General features: G+C 41.6%; 1 protein-coding gene across 2 annotated transcripts in view; it reads left to right on the top strand.

The window, feature by feature from the left end:
- The first annotated feature begins 1396 nt into the window (after nucleotides 1–1396).
- Nucleotides 1397–23579, top strand: part of slc6a11b (solute carrier family 6 member 11b) — a 135772-nt gene continuing 113589 nt past the window's right edge. The window contains exons 1-5 of one of the 2 annotated variants that reach the window (XM_048606355.1): nucleotides 1397–1641; nucleotides 1894–2119; nucleotides 2409–2543; nucleotides 2634–2774; nucleotides 2910–3000. In XM_048606355.1, coding sequence (XP_048462312.1) covers nucleotides 1900–2119; nucleotides 2409–2543; nucleotides 2634–2774; nucleotides 2910–3000 — 587 coding nt within the window. In that variant the 5' untranslated portion in view covers nucleotides 1397–1641; nucleotides 1894–1899. Of the gene's footprint in view, nucleotides 1642–1893; nucleotides 2120–2408; nucleotides 2544–2633; nucleotides 2775–2909; nucleotides 3027–23579 lie in introns of those variants that run through there. The other variant, XM_048606356.1, reaches the window with a different exon arrangement.

Consider the following 23579-nt stretch of genomic DNA (forward strand, 5'->3'; position numbering starts at 1 on the left):
TTTCATGGAGTATATGTGGTTGAGGGATGACTTTATTGAGGTTTACAAAATCATCAGGGGCATAGATAAGGTGAATGACAAGGGTCTTTTCCCTAGCGTGGGAGAGTTCAAAACTGGAGGGCATATTTTTAAGGTGAAAGCAGATTTAAAATGTACATGAGGGACAACCTTTTTATGAAAAAGTGTTTAGTGTGTGGAATGAACTGCCAGGGAACATGATGGATGCAGGCACGGTTACAACATTTAACAGACATTTGGATAAGTTCATGAATAGGAAAGGTTGGAGGGATATGGACCAAATGCAGGCAGTTGGGATTCATTCAGCTTGGGAACATGGTCAGCATGGACCAGTTGGACCGAAGAGTCTGTTTCCATACCATATGACTCTATGACTCTAAGAATTAGGAGATTATGTATGGGTGTCAACAGTTACAACTGAGTTGAAATGTATGGCTTCCTTTGTTTCAGAAAATGTTGTTTTGATAAGCGTATGTCTAACTCCCAAGATGGTGACAGAAGAGGTTATGCTACATTTTAGATTTGAGAAGTAATTTCTGCAAGAGTTGGTCTTCTTTTCCTTAATTATCCAATCAGAAATTGATCGGCAAACTGTTTACTTGGAAACTTGAACTAAAAATAGACTATATAACATTTGAGAAGATGCATGATACAGTTTATTTTTCCGCTAATGTAACAAGTTACCATTGACGCCGCACTCCTGCACTGAAGTCCAACGGGTTACGTGTTAAGGATTCTTACAGGTTACAAAAATGGCATTTTCGTTGCTGGTCGTAAACAGTAAAAGTTAAAAAGCTCCAACCTACAGCGGGACTGATTTTAAGAAAGTGGAGAGGGGCTGTCTTGCGGATCTGGACACAAGCAATTCCAACGTTTGTTTCCACATAAATATCCACGCTTTGCACAAGTCTGGCTGAGATTTGGTGGGTGCTGTTAAATTAAATCGTGAAAGCCGCCAGGAGAATCCGCAAAGGAAAGGATCATTGTAACTTAGAATGTTTTATTCAACTTTTCAATCTGTTTGGATCCTGACTTTCAAATCCACCCCCTCTCTCCCTCCCTCCGTCCCTTTTAGCAGCCCACCCTTGCGGATCAGTGAGGACTGTATGAGAAGGACATTTGTCATTTGCAGGGAACTGGCTGCTCACAGCTAACGGGACTCCCGCCTCCACCGCATGTCCTTACATTCAGATATTAGTCTGATATTGATCCGCTTTGCAATTTGCCAGGCTCAGCCTGCAAACCAGCCGCCGGGCCGTGTGATAAACCATGCCACCAATGCTTTCCGCCACTAACTCAACAACATTACGCCATTAATTGATACATTTCTGTACGGCAAGCGAGAGAGCTCAGTCAGCAGCACATGGCTCAGCTCCAGTAAACCGCAGCAGCAGCATCTGAGAAAAGAGTGCGTTTGTTTCCTCAAGTCGGTTGTCTCGCAGAAGGCATCACCAGAGTACCAAGTACATCTGAACTGATTTCCATCCCCCCACCCCTCCACACAGGCACAGCAAGCTGTGGCGGAATTTCCCCGGAGCTGGTATATTGACAATTTCAGTGTTATTTCAAGAAAGGGAGCAGCACTGTTCTAAACAGGCGGGTGTACAGCAAAACCCTTACCCGGTGAGTAATTCTTCACGATCATGTCAGTCTTAGCATTCAGATGCATCGCAAGGAGATCTTCACGAACTGATCATATAAAGAGCTGGGTCTCCGATTAGCTGATTCTGAGTTTGCTTATCCGCATATTCGTTCCAGTCCATTGCAAATTAGTTTCAGTACTAATTGATCTGAAGAGACCAAAACCTGCAAGTGATTGGAAGAATTAGAAACCAATGCGGTAATGGCTATAAACTTTTCCTTGCCCCCCTCCAGGCCGAGATGACAGCGGAGAAAGCGATTCCTATAATCAATGGGAAGCCAGACGATGCGATGGACACCGAGGCATCGAACGTCAATTTAGTTCGTACCAACGACAAGAAAGTGTCAGACAGAGGCCAATGGAATAACAAAATCGAATTTGTCTTGTCTGTGGCTGGGGAGATCATTGGATTAGGAAATGTGTGGCGATTCCCATACCTCTGTTACAAGAACGGAGGCGGTACCGTTATACGGAATTTATTTGCTTTTCATCTTTAAATTCATATTTTTAATTAGCATAGTCGCTGAATTATTTATGTTTTACAAAGCAAAATGCCCCGAATCCCGGGGGAAAAGCAGTAGTATACGATGTCTATATAGTGCGTCTAACTATAGTGTGTGTGTAAATAAGTTGCACTGTCCGAAAGTAATATAAACTCAGGAGCACTTCACTGGTAACTAGAGTCATATAAAGAAGTGACAAATTCTAACAACTTGTGGTTAGTCTTGTTGCCCTTGTTCCTTTCCAGGGGCCTTCCTTATTCCATATGTGATTTTTTTCATCGGCTGCGGCATACCGGTGTTTTTCCTGGAGACTGCACTGGGCCAGTATACCAGCGAGGGAGGAATAACGTGCTGGAGGAAAGTTTGTCCGCTTTTTGAAGGTAACTCGTGCTGCCTTTAGCTTGAACGTGACTGGCATCGATACAGAGCTTTCAGAAACCAGTAAGCTATTGCTTGCTATTCACTTGCAGGTATCGGGTATGCTACTCAGGTGATTGAAGCACATTTGAATGTGTTTTACATCATTGTTTTGGCCTGGGCCATATTTTACCTGTTCAACTGCTTTACAACTGAACTCCCTTGGGCTACCTGTGGACATACTTGGAACACAGGTAAGGTGTGCAGACTGCCACCCCTCTGTGATAGCATTAATTGCAATAACTTTTAAAGTGCCAATATGCAAGCATTAATTTTCACTAATTAATAATTACTGTTTTAGTTATGGACTGTTTTTATTTTTCTTGAAGAAAACTGTGTAGAGTTTCAGAAGCTGAATTCTACCAATTGCACTCACGCAGCTGTACCAAATGCAACTTCTCCTGTCATTGAGTTCTGGGAGTAAGTATGGAATAATCTGATTACAGAAAAAATATTTGAATAAAATTAATAACCACATGTAAAACAAAATGTGCATGTTTATTAAAAGAAAGTATTAAACATTTCAACCAATTGTATTTACTTTATATTATTATTGAATTGGGTGTACATTCTTCCTGAAATTGTAAGAGGGTTCCAACATAGAAAGATACCCATTGGGCTTATGCCAGCTCTTAGAACTGCCTATTATTCATCCATGGTCTTTTCATGTAGGTGCAAAGAATTTTTGAAACTCAAGTTTTCTCAGTATTTTGGAGAGTCTTGTTTTCGAACTAAAATGAATGCATTTTCTCAATGCATAAATGCAGCCATGTAAACACAGTACTTAGTACAAAGTTAATTGTGACCATTCTGTATCCAATCAGGAAAATTTAGTTCAAAATTATCTTTAGCATTTGTTATACAATCCTCGGAAGAATCATGTTTTTCCCCCATTGTGGTCAATATTTTGTTTTTCTCTGTGCAGGTTTTGTACTCAAAGGCAATTAGCTAAGTCAGGGAACAAATTAGAAATGTTTGGAGTTACTAATCGTGGAAACCCCAAGGCAATATGATATTATTTGTGTCTGTATACCTGTGTCTCTATATTGTGTCTGTCTAGATAGCCATTTGTTATCCAGAGTATCACTCACATGATACTCCTATCTGTGCAAAATTGCTATTTGAGAATAACCTGCTATGGTCTTTTTCTAAGTTTACTGGGGATGTATGCTCACTCAAGCAAGGTACTTGGAAGATCCTGGTGGCATTGAAATATTTTGCCTACAGGAATCGACACATTTTTTCAAAAAATCTATTAAATTGTTCCAGAGAGTAGCTCCACAGGTACTGTGTATTGCCACATTGCCACTTTCAAAAATAAGTTCAGGAGCAGAACGCTCAGCTGATCTGCAGAATACATTACAAGTGAAAGCAACACATTACATTTGATACTGTCCAAGATCACGGGATTGTTTTGTTATTGCTGAACATATATTAGTAAGGCTTCCAGTTCATTAACAGAGATTAAAGTTGCCACTGAATGTATCTGGAAAGAAATTTAGAGACTTGCAGTAATATAAATTTCTAAACACTTGTATGCTCTCCTGTTATTTCACTGACAGTACTGCTGTATTGAATATGTTTTAATTTAACAGTTTCAGAATGCTAATTCAGCTAATTAGGACAAGTACACAGGATGTAAAATCGGTGCATTGTTCATCAGTTAACACTAGACTTTGAACCGTGGGACCCAAGTTTAAAATCCAATCAAATTCAATTACAATCAGAAACTGTTCATTAGATTATGTGAAGGTATGTTCTTGGGAGGAAGGTTGGTGAGAATGAATTATTTCTCATACTGAAACAAATTCTCTGGTGTATTAACTAAAAAAGTAACATTAAAAATATTCACATCAACGTGCTTATCTAGAATAGCTAACTGATGAAGAAAATATGGATGTTAATGGTGTGAGACTTAACAAGGGGAAGAAGCAAAGGGAAAAGTGTTGAAGCATTATGAGAAGCCTTTAACCAGAATGAAAAATCAAAGCTCGGAATAGGACAGCAGCAAGTTCACACAAGTCAACCAGTGGAATGTATCATTGAGTGTATGACATTTAATTTACAGCGAAAGTTAAAGAAAGTTATTGACCAAATTGCAGTGTGGAGCTCTTTGTATGATTAGTTAAGCATAGCTTGTCATGGTTATATTTAACCACCATTTTTCTAGCAGGTAAAGCTAGTGATTATTTTATATTTTTCACTCAGATAATTATCACATGACTTGCTTCTATAATTATCGCTAGCATCCAGAAGATAAATTGAGATATAGATTTTAGCATAAATGTACATTGACATAATTTTGTAAGAGATTTATTAAGTTGGGAGGGATGTAGTGTAACTTATATTAAACCAACTCCATAACTGTAAAACTAAATTAGAATGAGAGTGAATCTTAGCTCCATGTATTCAATGTGTTTTTCAGTAGAGGTCAAACAATTTTTTTTTTATATGTTAACCAATGCAAAATTCATGATGTGATGTGTGAGACTTGATCACTGCTTGATATGACAACATTTGTTTCCTAGACCCAAGTACAAGGAAAGTTTTTTGATTTGATCCAATTTTCTGCCTGACTCACTGCGGACATTGAACATAGTCCTGGGTGACAAGTTAACAGGTCCTAATTGCATGCAGCAACATAAGTGTCCTCTTTGCCATTGCATTTTTTTTTTACTTCAATTTGTGCTTGTGAAGTAACAAGAAACATCTTGTAGGTAGACCTATTAAGTATCAGTGGTAGTTTGATAACATCACTGATTAGTCAGAAGGCTGTGAGTTCAAATCCAACTCCATTAACTTGAAAACAAAATACAAGATGATACTCTCATTAGGTATTGCTGTCCTGTCAAAGATGTTGCCTTTCAGAGGACCCTGCGAACTGGAGCACCATCTGTCTGCTAAGGTGGATGTAAAGGGTTCCATGATATTATTCCAAAGAACAGCAATGGACTTCTCCCCAGTATCAGGCATGATTTTTAACTACCATCTACATTGAGAAAATAAATTACATAGATTATTGCTATCTACAAACTACTTGTTACTTGTCCTGTGCTGTAGCAATGATAGACTTCGATTATACTTAATTAACTGTGGAACTGTTTAGGATGTCCTGAGGTCAAGAAAGGGGTTAAGGAAATACACGTTTTATTTATTTATATGAAGATATGATGGGTAAATTTCCTTGTCAATTTTGATATGTAGGAATTAAGCAGATCTTTTTATAACTGAGGAAATTTGGGTGAAAGCAATTTTCACTACTTTGTACTTTTAATCTGTCTCCCTGGAATTTCCACATTTTTTTTGAGTCTTACAGACTTAGAGACATTTATAGCACAGAAGGAGGTTTCTTGGCCCATCATGTCTGCCAGTCAACACTGATCTGACTACATTAATCCCATCATCCAACTCTTAGCCCATAACTCCAAAGGTAACGGTAACACAAGTGAATAACTAAGTACTGCTTCAATATTACAAGAATTTCTGGCTCAACCACCCTTTCAGGCAGTATGTTCTAGACTCCCACCATCTTCAGGATGATAAGAATTGCTCCTCAGCTCTCCTCTTAGCTTTCCACCTCTTGTCTTAAATTATCACCCCTAGTTAGTGACCCCTTTAATGATGGATAGAAGATACCCTCTTATCCACCCCCTCTATATCCCTTGTAATCCTATATACCTCTATTAGGTTGCTCTTCAACCATCACTGCTCAAAGGAAAATAACCCCAGTTTGGCCAATCCTTCCCTATAGCTTAGACTCTCCAGCCCAGATAACATCATAGTAAATCTCATCTGCACCCTCTCGAGTGCAATCACACCCTTCCTATAATTTGGTGTCTGGAAATGCAATAATCCAGTTGTGATATAACCAGAATTTAATATAATTCCAGTTTAAACTCCCTATTCTTGTATTTAATGTCTCAGCTAATCAAGACAAATATCCTAAATACCCTCTTAACCACCTAGCCTACCTGGCTTACCTACATTCAGGGATCTGTGAGTCTACAATCCAAGGTCCCACAGATCTTCAATACTTTCTAGGTGCTTTTCATTCATAGTGTAATCACTTACCTTGTTACCTCCCCAACCACTTCACGTTTTTTTGGATGAATTCCACGTACCAATGTTCTGCCCATCTAATTAGTCCATTAACATTATCCTGCAGTTTACGGATATCCTCCTGACTATTTACCGTCCTATCAATTTTCATGTCATCTACAAATTTCTTAATCATATCTCCTACACTTACATACAAATCATTAATGTATACCATTAGGGCCCCAGTACAGGCTGTGTGGAGCTCTATGTGGAAATAGATTTCCAGTCACAAAAACTTTTATCTGTTATCACATTTTACTTGCATCCTCTCAACCAATTTTGGATCCATTGTGTCACTTTGTTGTGGATGCAGTGAGCTCTAGTCTACCATGAAGGACCTTATCAAAAGCCTAGTTAAAGTCCATGTAGACCATATCAGTGCATTGCCTTCATCAACAATCCTGTTGACCTTCTTTAAAAATTGGATCAGATTTGTTAAACATGACCTTCCCAATCCCTTCACAAATTCCAAGATACAGCTTCACTAATGGACCAATTTGCTTGTGTCAGAGTGGTGACCAGTACAGTGGCAGTTCCCACTTTCTTGGCCTTACATTGCTGGGTAGCTGAGACTGAGATGTACAAGATACATCAGCTGGCAGAATGATCTGAGGAACAACGTCAAGTTAGATTTATATAGCACCTTAAACAGAATAAAACTTCACAATTTCTTGCTGGAAGAGTTTGTTTTTAAGGAATGTCTTAAGGAGGAAAGTGGGGTAGAAGATGAAGAGATTGAAGAAGGGAATTCTAGAGTGTAGGGCCAAGCCGAATGACTGTATAACCACCACTGTTAGGGTAATTGAAATTGAGGAAGAGGGCAGAATTAGATGAGAACAGGTACCTTTGGCAGGTTGAGAGACTGGATTTAATTACAAAGATAGGGAAAGGGGAGACCTCAAAAGGATTTGAAAACAAGGATGAGAATTTCAAATCAAAATATTGCTTGGCTGGAAGCCAGTGTAGGCTAGGAAGTGTAGGGGTGATAAGTAAATGGGACTTGGTGTGAGTTAAGTGAAAGCCAATTTTACAATTTTGAATGTCTTCAAGCTTACAGATAGCAGAGTGTGGAATGATCATTTGCAGGAGTAATAAAAGAAAGAATGGGAGTTTTACCAATAGATAAACTCTTAATAGGGTGAAGTTGTGCTTCATTTCAGAGGTGGAAATGTATGGTCACAAACAGATTTTGTAGTCAAACATGATACCAAAATTGTGAATAGACTGATTCAATCTCAGGCTCTTACTAGTAAGAGAGATGGGGTCATTAACTAGGGACCAGAGTTTGGAGCAGGGGCTAAAAGCTAATGGTTTCAGTCTTTACCGTATTTAACTGAAGTGGAATGTGTGCATGTAAAAAGTAAGAAAAGCAAACATTGTGGATGCTGAAAATTTGAAACAGAAGCAGAGAATGCTGGATAAACTCAATAGGTCTGGAAGCATCTGCAGAGAATGTTTTGAGTTTATGACTGTTTTTCAGAACTTTTTTGAAGAAGAGACATGCTGGACTTGAAATGTTAACTCTTGCAGACGCTGTCAGATCTGCTGAGTTTCTCCACCATTTCGGTGGTTGATTGTGAAAAATATGCTTTGTTTTTGGATGGTGTTGCTGAACCAAGCATTTAGGTGAGAAACAGGAAGTGATCAAGGATAGATCCTTGGGGGACACAAGAGGTAACTGTGCCGGGCATCAGGATGAAGTGAGGATTTCTTGAGTTTCAGCGGCCTGAAGACTTCTCAGAGAGATTGCTGAGACGTAGAACTGCATTTCAAACCTGTTTTAAGAATGTTTCCATATAGTTCTGATCTTGATTCTGACCGATTTTCTAATGATTTTCCATGGGCATACCATGGTATGGTGTTAGCATTGAGGAGAAAAAGGAACAATACAGAACAAACGGAAAGAGAGTCTTACACCGTTTAAGGCAGGTGCCATTCCCCCATGCTCTCTAAAGTGAATATGCTGGCAGAACAGTTCATATCCCTTCCTTTCTCAGGAGCTGTACAAAGAAGTGCGCCATGCTTGACATACAGAAAGTTACCATGATGTTTTCATCGTTCATCATTTAAACCTTTACAACTTCTCCAGGGATGAGAATCAGATCCATTGATGGTTTCTACATGATAAAGCAGACCTCCAGCTCCTATAGCAGGTGCCTTAATGAGGCTGTCCCATCGAGAGTACGACATGCAGCGCATGGCTGATGAATTTGTCAGGGTAGTGAAAGTTGCCTGGGTAGGTTTGATGGTGGGAACAGCAGAATGCTGCAGATCAGGTGACCAGGATATAGGTAACCTGCCATGTGCTTCACAACCAAGTCATACTGAAAATGCTGATATGCAAAATGGCTGAGAAGGCAGGCATGGCTCTGGTCAATCCAGGACATCAGAATGCAGCCTATTTCGAGGAATCCTTGCTGACTGTACCATGGAGCACCAAATGTGCACAGAGTTTTGTCTTCATTATAATTTGGTTTTCCTTGCCCCAACCTGCAAATAAAGAGAGAGTCACCCAAATACATGGCAATATAGCAATTGTCTTTGACCTGTTGTGCCTGTATCAGCAATGACCATCTGAATGACTGATCAGCATCAAATGAGTGCACCAGCTCCTGTATGACAATGTCTTTCATGAATAATAATCCATCATTTCAGTGTACTACCTGTTTAAATACAATAATTGAAAAGTGCAACAATTACCCAATCCTTACCTGACTCTGTTTCCCAAAGCATCTACACATGACTTACTGTCATATGTTATGTTACTCCTCCTAAATGACGTCTGAGTGTCAGGATCACAGGAAGTATTTGACTGGTCATGCTGTATGGAAGGGCATAGAGCAAAGAGATGCTTCATCTGCATGTAGACAGTATCTCTAGGCTGGGTCTCCTGAATAGCTGGCTTTGTCTTCCATGTTTCACTAGCATATTGTACTGAAGGGTAATGCCAGATTCATGGCATGTGTCGTTGCCCTGAAGTATGACAATACCCAAGGTAGAGGACACTAGCAATAAGTATTCCTTTAGGCCCTAGTAAACTTACTGCCAATTTCAGTGATATGACTAGTATAATGGCTGTCAGGTTCTGAAAACCCCAAGATGTGCTATGATCAGCAAGTCAAAGGGCAACCCTGCATTTTAATCTCTTTATTCTTACCTAAAGAGATGTAGTCCATGCTTCTGTGGAAATGAGAGCACTAACTGGTTACAGACTACTCCTTGCATGACAGCTGCTGTAGATGCGATTCAATCTGCTCCATCAGTACCTGGAAGGAAGGGAAAAATTTTGGTGGGATGGATGTCTTTAAACTTGAAATATTCGACCCATCAGTTGGAAGTTAATCTTGGAGCTTGTCTGTAGGTATAATGTACCTAAGACATCTTTATTCACTGAATTTTGGGGCCCTTAGTGCATTGGACATTGGGGAGGGATGACATGATTGCAGTTGGTGGGTTGATCTCCTCTTTCTCTTTCTCGTCATCATAATAAGTGAGCAGCACCTCCCCCAACCCTAACCCTACCCATTATCATCTTCCATTTACTGCATTTCTGTATGATTACAGTGAATCTGCAGCAAAGGAAGGGTAGAAGGCAAGAATTATTGAACATTATCTCCTAAAGATCTGGGAAGCAGAGAATGGGGTAAACTATAGAAGAATTTTGAAGTGACAATATGATTGCCTAGTCAGTAATCTGGCATGAGAAAGATGCTGCCAAACTTGCATCTGTCATAACTGTTGGGAAGTGAGCCTCACTCGAAGGGTTGTAAGGATTTAAAGGGGCGGGGTATTCTCCCTCTTTTCACCTCTCTTCGGTGGGCATTGGGCACCAACACATCCTGCAGGAACTTGAGTGAATGAAGGCAAGGCCAGACGTTGAAGATGAGAGGACCATTATTATTCATGGTATTTGGATATCTCTAACAAGGCCATTATTCGTTGCCTGTAACTAATTATCGTTCAGAAGAAAGTGCTGAATCAAGGGTTTTGGAACAGCCACAGTGCCGTTAGTGAACAAAGTTCAGTATTTTGACCTACCAGTGATGGGAAAATACTGATAAATTTCCTTCAGAAGTAATGTCTGGCTTGAAGGGCAACTCAAAGATGATGGTGTGTCCATGCATTTCTCCCTTGCATTTCTTGGTGGTAGGGGTCATGGTTTTGGAAGATGCTATTGAAGAAGCTTTCATGAATAGCTGCAGAGCATCTTACACAAACTTTTGTCACTGTGCAGTAAGTGGTGGAGGGAGTAAATGTATAAATTGGTGGATAAGGTACACTGGAGTGTTTTATCCCGGATGGTGTTGAATTTTTAAAGTGTTATTGGAGCTGTAGTCCTTCAGACGAGTGACGAATAATACATGTGAGAATTTGCTATGAAGGTCGCTGGATTGCCATAGTAAGCCACTGGATGAGATCCATTCTTCACCAGAGTGCAGTGTGAAAGGTTAGTTGTGGAAATGCTGCTTTAACATTTAAAGAGTATTCAGTGTGGCATAGGAAGAAAATGAAAGTTTGTTAGCTTGCCAGCCTTGGTGAGGCTGCAGAATGTTTTGCAGCTTTAGTACCCAGTTCTGTGTCACATCACTGCAGAAAAGGCAAGTTTCATTTTTGGCTGGCTTGGTTGTTCGCATACAAAGAATTTTGTACTTTCTGACTTTAAATTCTTTGAGGAGCGGCTTGGAGATTAAATTAGTGAAGTTTGGCTTTTTCCTCATTGTTGTGGTGCCACGTTTTGTTGCCTTCAGGGCCCAGATGGAAGCTGTGTAAGCAGAACATAAGTGAATCATGAACGATGTGTTTGTAGTACTCCGTTGGAACAAGAATAATGCTCGTTCATGGCAAAAGCCTGCAAGTGAAAACCATTGAACTGAAGATTCCACACAGTTCTGGCTGACCAGGAAAATACCTCAACTCTCACTGCATGCCATTGGTTTTTCAGAAGGATTCACAGATTAGTAATCACCCTGTTTGGCCATACAATGAGGTACCTTTTGTAGCCATCAAATCTTGATGTGGAACCGGAGCCTTGAGCTTATGGCACAGAGATTGGGATACTACCCGCTCCATAAGACCTCCTCATAAGACCATCAGACCAGAGGAGCAGAAATAGGCCATTCAGCCCATAGAGCCTGCTCTGCCATTCAATTAGATCATGGCTGATCTGATAATCCTCAACTCCACTTGCCTGTCTTTTCCCCATAGTCCTTGATTCCTTTACCCGTCAAAAATGTGTCCATTTCAGCCTTGAATATAATTGATGTCACAGCCTCAACACCCCTCTGCAGTAAATAATTCCACAGATTCACTACCCTCTGAGAGAAGAAATTGTTTCTCATCTCTGTCTTAGATATGATGTGCAGGTGCTGGTGATGGACTGGGGTGGACAACGTCAGAAATCACATGACAGCAGGTTATACTCCAACAGGTTTTTTATGAAATCACGAGCTTTCGGAGCGCTGCTCCTTTTGTCAGGTGAAGGAAGCACCTGTCAAAGGAGCAGTGCTGCAAAAGGACTCCAACTAGGACTCCCAAACACCTGTGTTTGTAGCTTTTTGCAGCTTTTCTCCAATTAACTAATATTCAACTCCTCAATTTTTCCTGCTGAAGTGCATAACTTCACACTTCCCCACATCATATTCCCGATGCCAGGTTTACACCCACTTGCTTAACCTGTCTATATCCCTCTGCAGATTCTTCCTGCCTTCTCACCTATTTTTGTGTCATCCACAAAAGTTAGCTTACAGTAAATTCCCTTTTCTCATCCAAATCATTAATGTACATTATAACTAATTGTAACCCCAGCACTGATCCTTTTGGCATGCCACTAGTCACAGATTGCCATCCTGAAAATGACCCCCTTATTCCCAACTCTCTGTCTTCGATAAGATAGCCGATCCATACTAGTGTGTTATGGGCTGTTATCCTATTAATTAGCCCAAGTGTGATACCTTATCAAATGCTTTCTGAAAATTCAAGTATGTTACATCTTTTGCTTCCCTTTTATTTGTCTTGCTTGTTATCTCCTGAGAGATTTCTAGTAAATTTGTCACGCACGATTTCTCCTTCGTGAAGCCATGCTGAATCTGCTTGATCATATTATGGATTTCTAAATACTTTGCTATCACTTCCTTTCTATTATAACTTAATATTTTCCTAAAAACAGATGTTAAGTCTTTGGCTTATATTTTCTTGTTTTTTTGTCTCATTCCCTTTTATAAATAAAGGTGTTACATTGGCAGCTTTCCACTCCTCAGGGACTTTGCTAGAATCTCATATTCCTGAAAGATTACCACCAGTTCATTAACTGACTGTAACTATTTCTGGTAATATCCTGGGATACATCCGACTGGGTCTAAGGGATCTATTGGTCTACTCCCTCATTAGTTTCCCCAGCACTTTATCACTAGTGATAGGAATTGTATTTATTTCCTCTCCTCCTACCTATTTACTCTCCAATAAACTGATGGAGAAAGTACGTGGACCGTAATTGATTTTAAGAGCTACATGGGCTTTTCCAAGTAATTCAGCTGCTTTAGACTGGGTTTGCACCCATATCTTACCAATGGGAATGAGTACTACCAGGAAACGATATATAAACTCCACGAGAGGCCATTAACCCATGGAATATTTTTAATGGAGCAACAGCTGTTTAATTCATTTCAAGGAAATACTCGGCCATGTTTTTGGCAGCTGCATTTCAAACTGCTCCGATGTATAGATTCATTAATAACAAATGGCATGTCTGGAAGGATGAACAGAGGACGTGGGACACACATCAGAAAAAGTTACTGGAAGAGAAGAGGAAGGTGAGATGAGTTTTCAGTAAGGGGCCACATCCTCTTAGGGTATTTAGGGAACAATTACCCCACCTAACCCTCTGTGAGGAATAGTATGGGTGACACCTCCCTTTCACTGGGAATGTCCTCACTGTAATGTGCCACTTTTTGCAGCCATAACTGCAACTTCAGGGTAAGGTAACGATGAGATTGCTAGTTGGTGTAAATGTGAGCATAAGCATTAATCCTTACACTATTCACTCCACTCATTTTGAACCCAGAGCTTGCTGTCTGCTCTTGTGTAAGGAAGGTGGCTGATGTTCTTGCTTTAAAGAGAGTTGATGACTTTTAATTCTGTTTTGCCAAAGAGTGGCAGATTAAACTGCCAGCTTCATGAGAATTGAAGGCTTTCCAATGGTGCAAGGTGCCATCGAGTATATGCAACTTGTTTGCAGGCATCTCTGAAATGTACCAGTTCTGAAAGAGCCTCAGTTGCCCTCCTGTTATTAGAGCCCAGGTAGCAATATGGTGTATATTGGCACAGTTGTGATGCATTAATACTGTGGCAGTCTGTGAGCTATCTGCATTTGAGGTATCATAACAAAAAAAAGGCTGAATAATGGACAATAAATGCTGACTGCTTGGCTAATAACTCCAGTTCATGCAGAAGCTACCATATAGAATCATAGAATCCCTATAGTGCAGAACCAGGCCTTCTGAATCTGCACCGGCCTCCAAAGAGCAGCCGACCCACCTACCCTATATGTTTCCCATGGCTAATCCACCCTGCCTGCACCATCCCTGGACACTATGGGCAATCCACATTACCTGCATGTCTTTGGACTGTCAGAGGAAACCAGACCACCCAGAAGAATCCCATGCAGACACAGGGACAATGTGCAAACTCCACACAGACAGTCACCCGAGGGTGGAATCAAACCCGGGTCAGTGGTGCTGTGAGGCAGCAGTGCTAACCACCGAGCCACTGTGCCACCCCAGCCACTGTGCAGCCCATACAAAATGTGACAGAGCAGATCAGAGGGATTCTGGACCAATGCTCCCACTACATGGAAAGTGCCCTACAGCACTTAACACTGCAGCTGTCAAACCTCATGCTGGCTTGCTGAAAAACTTCACCATTATGTGGGTATATCTCTAGCCACCAGTTCCCTGTGAACAACTGAGGAAGAGGAAGAGAGATGGTGACCTAGTCCCTTTGTGGCTCAGCTGTCTGTGAACAAATTGACCTACATTGATACCAGCAAGCAGAATCCCAATTTCACAGACAAAGCTGTAGGTTACTTTCTGTTTGTTGCTGACTATCAGAGTGCCTGCCTAGTCACTATGCAAAATTAAAAACCATCACAAAATAGTCCTTCCAAATCCAAAGCATAAATCAAATCAAATCATGCCATGTTACATACAAGTGCCAACTCATCATCCTTTGGCATTTCCGTACTGTTGGTTGTCCTTGTGCCTTTGTCTGCCATAGATCCACCCCAGCAATGTGGCATGGTTTTGCAAAGCTGCTGACCTTCAACACAGGAGATTATGGTTGACCTTGGAGGATGATCTTGAGCAGCTTGGCTACAGAATGCCTGACTTTGGACTGCACAATTCCAGTGTGGCTGGTAGGCCGATAAGCATCAGCAGGCACACGAACAATGTTGCATTGGTAGGAGGCAAATTGTATTTTCTGGAGAGAAGATGGTGGGTTCATGTCACAGTACCTCTGCCACCCTCCTGGATGCCTGTGCTTTCCCCCTCCTGTATTGGTGAACAGATTGCTAGTTGGCTGGGGCACCTTGTAAGCCTCTTTGAACACTGGCACTTGCAGCTCAGTTGGCAGCAGCCTACAATTGCATGATACAGTTTGAGCTTTCACTGCAGCATCCAAATAAATGCTGGGTGACTTCTGTTTGTTGGATGCCGAAGACTATGTCCTCAGACACTTCCTGCTAGAGAGGATGAGCTCCAAGCTCTGAATAAAGTTTTGTGGAATGTTGGTGCCAGATTCTATCCTGTACCTTGTACAAGCTTTCTACCAAGTCAGCCAATGCACCAAGTTCTGAGTTCTGAGGAAGGGTCACTGGACCTGAAACGTTAACTGTTTTCTCCTTCACAGATGCTGCCAGACCTCCTGAGCTTTTCCAGCAGCTTTGTTTTTGCACCAAGTACTTTACTGTGCATGCCAACAGCTTCTTATATCAGCATCTGAACTGGTAGCTGAGTTTGAGATTGAGCAGTGGTGTTTATCACCCACTGTCATCATGTTCTTCCACTTGTTTCTCCCACACTACTACCTGGCCATTTTCAATTCTTTGTGATCTGAAAGGATAAAGGTAAAAGCTTAAGGTGGTGTTGAAGTGAGGTGATGGGAGTGAAAGGTGTATGCTTACTATATCCGTAGCATCCAAGTTAGCAGAGATTGTGAAATGAAATGAGATGTGAGAAAGAGGGATTAGATATCTGAATACCCCCGTCTTTCTTTTGTTTCGGCCCAACAACTGGCCAGATTCTCAGTAGTGTCAAGCTCCCTGATGGTGAGTACGTCTCCTCCATGGGGATGAGGAAATGAGTCTGTTCCTGCCAGTCAGTACTCAGTGCCTCTAGTTAAGAGAGAAACATTAGTACTGAATATGATGTCATTTATTTGGCTGGTACAGTTGACATCGCTGAATAATTAACACTTCCTTCTTACATTACTTAGACAGTCCCACAAGAGTGAAGACGATTTTCTTCTACTCTGGAGTTGTTGGTCCTGAGGAACAAAGTAATCCAGTGCTAGATTCGTACACCCTGCTGCAGGTGGTATGTGCAAAGACCTGAGACAGGACCCTGTTATTGGAGTACCTGTCCTGCCAAGAATTTGCAAGATCTTGCAGAGGCAACTCTGTTGATATTTCTCTGGGGATTGAGATGTCTGCTGTACATTGTTCATATCTCCACTGCAGGGCAGGTAGTGCTGCTGCCATGTAAAGCAAGAGTTTGGGGCTGGATTTGAGGCCTTCGTCATCAGACATTCTGATCCTTAGGTGACCATATGATGGACTAGCCATTGGAGATGATATTGAACTTCATCACCAATGTCTGCCTTCAATGTGAAGAGGCTCCCAAAGTATGCGAATTGATTGGTGTTGTAGGAGACATAGGCCTCCAGGAATACTTCACTCATGATCTTGACCTCTGAATGTGCATACATGCAAACTTCATCTGCACACTGCAGCTCAATAACTGAGTTTGGCATGTTATTGCTTCTGAACTGGATGCAAGCCGGTTGAACAGTTGCTTGCATTAGATTAGCTCCACTCCAGCGGGATCCTTCATGGTTATGGGTGAAGTGTTGCAGTGAGGAAGAGCAACCGGTGTGATCACATCCCTACTTGACCTCAATTTGCATTCATATTCTGTCTATTGTGGGTTTGTTGAAAGGATCATGACTTGCATGTAGTTGTGCAGCTGGCAGTGTGTGAAAGCTGTGAGTGTGAGACTTGTAGCAGTGCAAAATGTGTGAGGCTGAGGTGAAGTTATGAATGTTAGGTATGATCCTAAGTGATAGAGCGTGATGGTAGGTGGTATGAATTGAGCAAATGTAATGCTAAATGCTAGCTGTGCAGTTGGCAGGATATGTCATATGTGTGGACCAATTTTGACCACTCACTTTAGGTCAGTGTCATTCCTGTGACACTGCATCCAGATCCTTGAGATGTGATGCTTTGCAATAGCTGCTACAATATTTTTCTTCTTTCCTGGGATATGGGCAACAGTGGAAAAGCCAGCATTTGTTGTTCATCCTTAATTGCCTTGAACTGAGTGGCGGGCTCAGCCATTTCAAATCAAGCAGATTACTGGGACCTGGAGTCACCTGCAGTCCAGGTCAGATTAGGAAGACAGGTTTCCTTCCTTAACGTGAACCAGATGGGTTTTTAACCAACAATCATTGTTAGTTTTATAGTTTTCATTCCTCTGATTTACATTAATTGAATTAAAATTCCACCACCTGCAAGGTGGGATTTGAAACCCAGCCCCCAGGGTATTAGAGTTAACATTGTTCTGTTCTGAGAGAGAGTCAGACTGAAGTGGAAGGGTTAACTCTGTTTCTCTCTCCACAGATGCTGCCAAACTTGCTGAGTTTCTCCAGCCTTCTCTGTATTTGTTTCAGTTTTCTAGCATCCGTGGTGTCTTGCCTTTATTCCAGTGTTCGTCTGGAGTATAGGTACAGGGATGTTACCACTTCACTACCATCTGTGGAATTTATCTGAAGGTCATACTGCCCTATCCCTCATCTGTGGCTTGTGCACAACTCTCCTCATCTTCGTTTCCTTGACTTTGTGGATCACACCTCTTGTATTCTGCCATTCTGTCTTTTCCTAGGACAGAATCTGTTGGGAAATAACTTGCAGCACCTGCCCAGTCATAATTCACCTCCTTTTCAAGCTTTACATGAGATTTAAGTAGTGCAGGCTAGCTTTAACCGATGCTGGCCTCAGTTGATATTGGGCTCACTCCTGAGATGGGCAGCCACTGAACAATATGGTTAGCACTGGCTGCACTCTGCAGTCATGCAAATAGCTAACGTGAAATTGGCATGCTGCTTCCACTGGAATTAAACTGCACAGGTTAATCCCATATCTCCATCCCTTTGCCCAATTTGGAGATGGAGCTGCCAAATTAAGTCCCCTCTTAGCTTTTCAGCGATTTTCCGTGTCTGTTTGGTGGACATTTAAGGTAGTTATTTTTCATTCCTTTCCCAGTTTTCATTACACGCATTGATGATCATGGATATTATTAGACTTTTACATAACGTGCTAGCATAGAACTATATTTCATCAAAGACAAAGGTTGCTACACCCTTTAGTTGGCTGGCTTTACAGATAACATTAGTACAGCCCCCATGATGCAAACACTGAACCTGGTAGTCTGTATTGGGAGAGGCACTGAGTGTCCTACAGCCCTTGCACGTTTATTTGCACAGTGCACTCTTTCTACTTTGACAGTTAATGATCTCCCTCAGACTCGATTCTTTTTATTACAATGTCAATCTTTGCTTCTCCCATCCCTAATATTTAAAACTCTCTATCATGCTCCCCTCTCCTAGCATGTGCACCTTATATTTATTCTGATGGATATGATCAATTGGAATAAAAATATTACTGACATAGTATCTAGTATTTAATGGTATGTGGAGGAGGTCACTTCAGTCTTGTTTTTGGCCATTCAGTAAAAGGGTTGATCCTTTAACTGCATTTTGGGATTTGTTCTGGTGGCTGTGGCTTTTTTTGGCTTACCAATCACATCTATATGTCTGTACTTCATAATTTTGTTAACACTGTCCAATCCTTAATGACTATCTTCCAAAAACTATATTGTATAGTGAGGTTTGGGTATATCTAATCAACCTGTTGAGGTTAAACGTATGTCATTTATGTACATTATTAGTATTTGTTTTCCAGGTTTGGATTTCGAACTAGTGGCATATTGGTATTGGTCTATTTTTTGTGAAGGGGTTTAAAAATTAATTAGGTCAGTCTTTTGGGAAGTATGATTTTAATACTGTCTGTTCCTCTCGAATTGTTAAACAAAGTTAATTTATATTTTGGGGTTTTACTACAGGAGAGAATAAACATTGAAATAAATTAGCCTACTTTCAAATTTAGAATAATCAAGGATTGATTTTAGCTTAGAAAAACCCAGAGATTGTAAAGCTTTTGCAGATCTTGAAGGAGGTCTGACTGAAGTCAGATGCAAGTGGTTTCTCTCAGAAATAGTAGATTATTCAGAACAGTTAGGGAAATAAGTTACCTCAGAGGAAGGTATTAGTCTGTGAAACAGTCAGACCAAGGAATACTTGCTTAGAAATCTGCATTAGTTATCCAAAGCTAAGTGTAAGTGATTGTAACAAGGTCAGCCAGATGGACTTCATAGAACATGAACTCCTCGATTGGAGCTATTAATCCATTCAGGAAGTCCCGGCTGACAGATAAGAACTGGAGTGTCAGACATCCTGTTTAATCTGAGAGCTGGCTCTGTCGGAGCTGGATTAGGCTCAAAGACTCTCTCCATGTAAATAAAGCGTGACTTGGTGAGGGGACTGCCGGCCTCTGCGGAGTTATTTCGCTAAGGTCTGCGCAAATGGCATTGGGGGAGATGAAAAGCAACAAGTAATTCTTCTGACAGCTTGTGGACCCACAGCTTTTTCAGTTGTTAGGAGCCTTACTTTGCCTGAGGTACTAGACACTGAAAAGTTTTAAGAGTTGACAGATTTAATTAAGGAATATTACAATCCCAAACCTCCTCAAATTGTGAGACACTATCGTTTTAGTCAGTGATTTGAGAACCAAAGAATCTGTATTGGGATTTTTGACTAGTTTAAGACAACTGACAGAGACATGTGACTTTGGTTTAAACCTTAATGAGATGCTGAAAAACCATTTGGTGTGTGGGATTAATGATGTAACCATGTAAAAGCATCTACTAGCTGTAGCCCAAATGGACTTCAAACAGACACTACAACTGGCCTTATCATTGGAAAACACAGCAAGTGGAACATATGAGTTGCAGGGTATTCTGATGGAAGTGGACACCCTCATCGAGCTTGGCAACTTCGGTGAAGGAAATTGCATAGCGTCACTCAAGACATATCTTGAACAGACGGACTTTAGATCAGCCCACAGCAAAATTGCAAAACAAAGCCAAGCCTCGGCCAAATGGTCAAATATTTCTTCAGGATTCAGGCCAGCAAGCCATTGCAGCTGCTGCCAGTCTGCAGACTTGAGACTGCAGAAGAGTCCCACTAAACTTAAATGAAGTAAGAGAATCATCGGCTGGTATCCAGGAGAGTGCGCACCCTGGAAAGTTCAATTACATCTGGTTTGGAACAGTTACATTGCTTGGCAACATCCAAATCAGAACCATTCAAAATAAACGTCTGGGTAAATGGTCACCTGGTTCTAATGGAGGTCAATAACAGTGCAGCAGTTTCAGTGATTGCAGAACTGGCCTTTAACAGAATTCATTCTGGACTCCAACCTTCACATTCGTGCAAGCCCTCGGCTAGACTGAGAACCTACACCGGGGAATCTTTACAGGCTATGGATACAACTTCGGTTCGGGTCTCGTGTATGAGAAGCAGCTGGTTCAGTTACCACTGATTGTAGTAAAAGGCTCAGGCCCAAGCCTGATGGGGAGGAATTCGCTGAGAAAGATTCACCTTGACTGGTTCAATGTTTTTCAATTAGAAAATGGCTGCCTGAGTGGAGTCCTAATTAAATATCAGGAAGTTTATTCAGGAAGGTCTAGGCACTATCAAAGGATCCAAGGCCACTTTGCATGTTGACCAGGAAGCAACTCCACGATTCTGCAGGGCCCACCCAGTGCCATTTGCCTAAAGTGTAAAAGTAGAAGCAGAAATCAGAAGGCTGGAAAGTGAAGGAATCATCAAACTGGTCCAGTTTGTACAACCGTCAGCGCCGGTCGAATCGATTGTGGAGCCCAATAGGTCAGTTCGCATTGTGGGGATTTTAAACAAAGGGTAAACCACTCCTTGCAGCTGGATGAATACCAAAACACTCGCATAGAGGATTAATGCATAAATCTGGGAGGGGAGCTGTCCTTCATGAAGCTGGACATGAACTATGTGTACTTGCAATTGTGGTTAGGTGAGGATTCCCAGAAGTATGTACGAGACTACAATTTAGGGTATCGTCAGCTTGTGCACTTTTTCAGCTTCAATGGAGAACATTTTACAAGGTGGAACCCAGATTGCCACTTATCTGGATGATGTGCTAATAACAAGGAAGACTGATAAGGGGCATTTAGAGAACTTGGACATAGTCCTTAAACGTTTCTCCCAGGTGGAGCTGAGGTCTTTCCTTTACTGGTGACTTATTATGGAAAGTTCATACATAACATAGGGGCCTCCATCCTGGCATCTTTGCATCAACTCTAAAAAGAAGGGTCAGCCTTGAAAATGGTTGCCAAGCCATAGCTTTTAGGGAAATGAAGAAACAGCTATCATCCTCAATGGTGTTGGTACATTGTGATCCCAAGCGAGATCTGGTATTGACATGTGATGCCTCCTGATATGGCATCAGAGAAGTATTGGTTCATAGATGGCCCAATGGAGAAGAATGCCCAATAGCGTATGCATCCAGGATTTCAGCGAATGGAGAGCGTAAATACACCCAGATAGAGAAGGAAGGTTTAGCCATCATGCTTGGAATCAGGAAGTTCCACCAATACTTTTATGGATGTAAATTCATAATAATAATGGATCACAAACTCCTGCTATTTCTGCTTAAAGAGGATAGAGCAGTGCCGCCCATAGTTTCAGGACGATTTCAGTGGTGAGCTCTAATAATAAACACATACAATTGCAAGTTGGAATACAGTCCAGGAGGCCAAGTAGCAAATGCAGGTGCATTGAGCCCCCTCCCACTGGCAGATACACCACTGGCGGTACTGCCACTTGAAGAATCCATTATGGTTTTAAATTTTATGGATGCATTTCCAGTCACAGCTGACAATATCAGACTGTGATCACAGAAAGATCTAGTCTTGGCAAAACTGAAACCAAAAGGCTGTCACTACCAGAATTGAAATCTTTTTGCACCTGCAGAGACCAGATCACAACAGATGATGGGCATTTTAGTATGGGGTGATATGGGCAAGAGTGATTGTCCTGAGCAAAAGTCTCTGCCAGGTACTGGCTGAACTCCACCAGGGTCATCCAGGGGTGTCCAAAATGAAGATGTTGCTGAAACGTTATGTCTGGTGGCCAGGATTTGGATGCAGACATAGCCATGTTTGTGGTGCAGTGCCCACACTGCCGACAAGAACAAAAATTACCACCAGTAGCTCTCCCACATTTGTGGGAATGGCCAGGTAAACCCTGGACTCAGTTACATGTTGACTATGTCAGCCTTTTCATGAGCTCAATATTCTTAGTCATTGTGGGTGCCCATTCAAAATGTCCGAATGTGCATAGAGTTCATTTGTCAAACATGCAGACGATGGTAGAAAAGCTGCGCGTATCTTTTGTAATACACAGACTCACAGATAATAGGCCATCTTTTACCAGCAGGAAAGTTGAGTATTTCCTAAAGTCAAATGGTATTTGACATATAGGGACAGCTCCATACCATCCATCATCCAATGCTTTGGCAGAAAGGGCAGTCTAAACTTTGAAGGCAAACTTAAAGAAACAGCCTACAGCTTCACTAGATACCAAAGTGTCTCAGTTCCTATTTGACAATAGGACCACCCCTCATGCAACTGCGGGGATAGTTCCAGCAGTGTTGTTATTGGAGAGAAGACTCTGCACCAGGTTAAATCTGATTTTCCTGGACCTGAGGCAGGGGAAGGGTGAAACAGCATCAGGAATGCCAATGCCGGATACAAGACTCTGCTAAATGACAGAGAGAGTTTAGTTAAGGGGATGAAGTGTGGTGTAGGAATGAGGAGAACAGCCCTACATGGGTAAGAGGCATGGTCAGTGCAAGGTGAGTGACATATAAAGTTCGGATAGGTGCGACAGTCCTGAATAAGCACGTGGACCATATGAAAGCTGCAAACGGTGCGGGAATGTAACATGTCGGCTCCTCAACAGCTTTTCCAACCATTCTGGAATTTGTGGATTCTCCCTGTCTGTCAAGCATTGAAGAAACTTTGGAATCTGAGATGGACATGGCAGTTATTACTGCCTTTGACGCATTTGCCACCTGAAGAAGGGAATGAATTTTTTCTGAGATGCTGTGGGCGCAAGATGCGAGCTACTGTGCATTACACACTGCCCATATTGGAGGCAGAGATGGAGAAATCGGACCCGGTGCTACAACACCCCAGGAGGAGCTACAAAATTAAGAACTGGTCTATGTCCTCGGACTCAGAGGGGGAGGGATGTAGTGATTGTAACAAGGTTATGAATAACAAGGAATATGAATTTCCTGGTTGGGGTGTTAATCTGGTCCAGTCAGGGCGCCCTGGCTGACAGATATGAACAGGAGTGTCAGACATCCCCTTCACTCTGAGAGCTGGCTCTGACGGAGCTAGATCAGTGTCAAGGACTCTCCACGTGCAAATAAAGGGTGACTTGGTGACGGGATAGCGGCCTCTGTGGAGTTA

This window comes from Rhincodon typus, chromosome 16 (assembly GCF_021869965.1).
Source record: "Rhincodon typus isolate 14 chromosome 16, sRhiTyp1.1, whole genome shotgun sequence".
NCBI classification, from domain to species: domain Eukaryota; kingdom Metazoa; phylum Chordata; class Chondrichthyes; order Orectolobiformes; family Rhincodontidae; genus Rhincodon; species Rhincodon typus.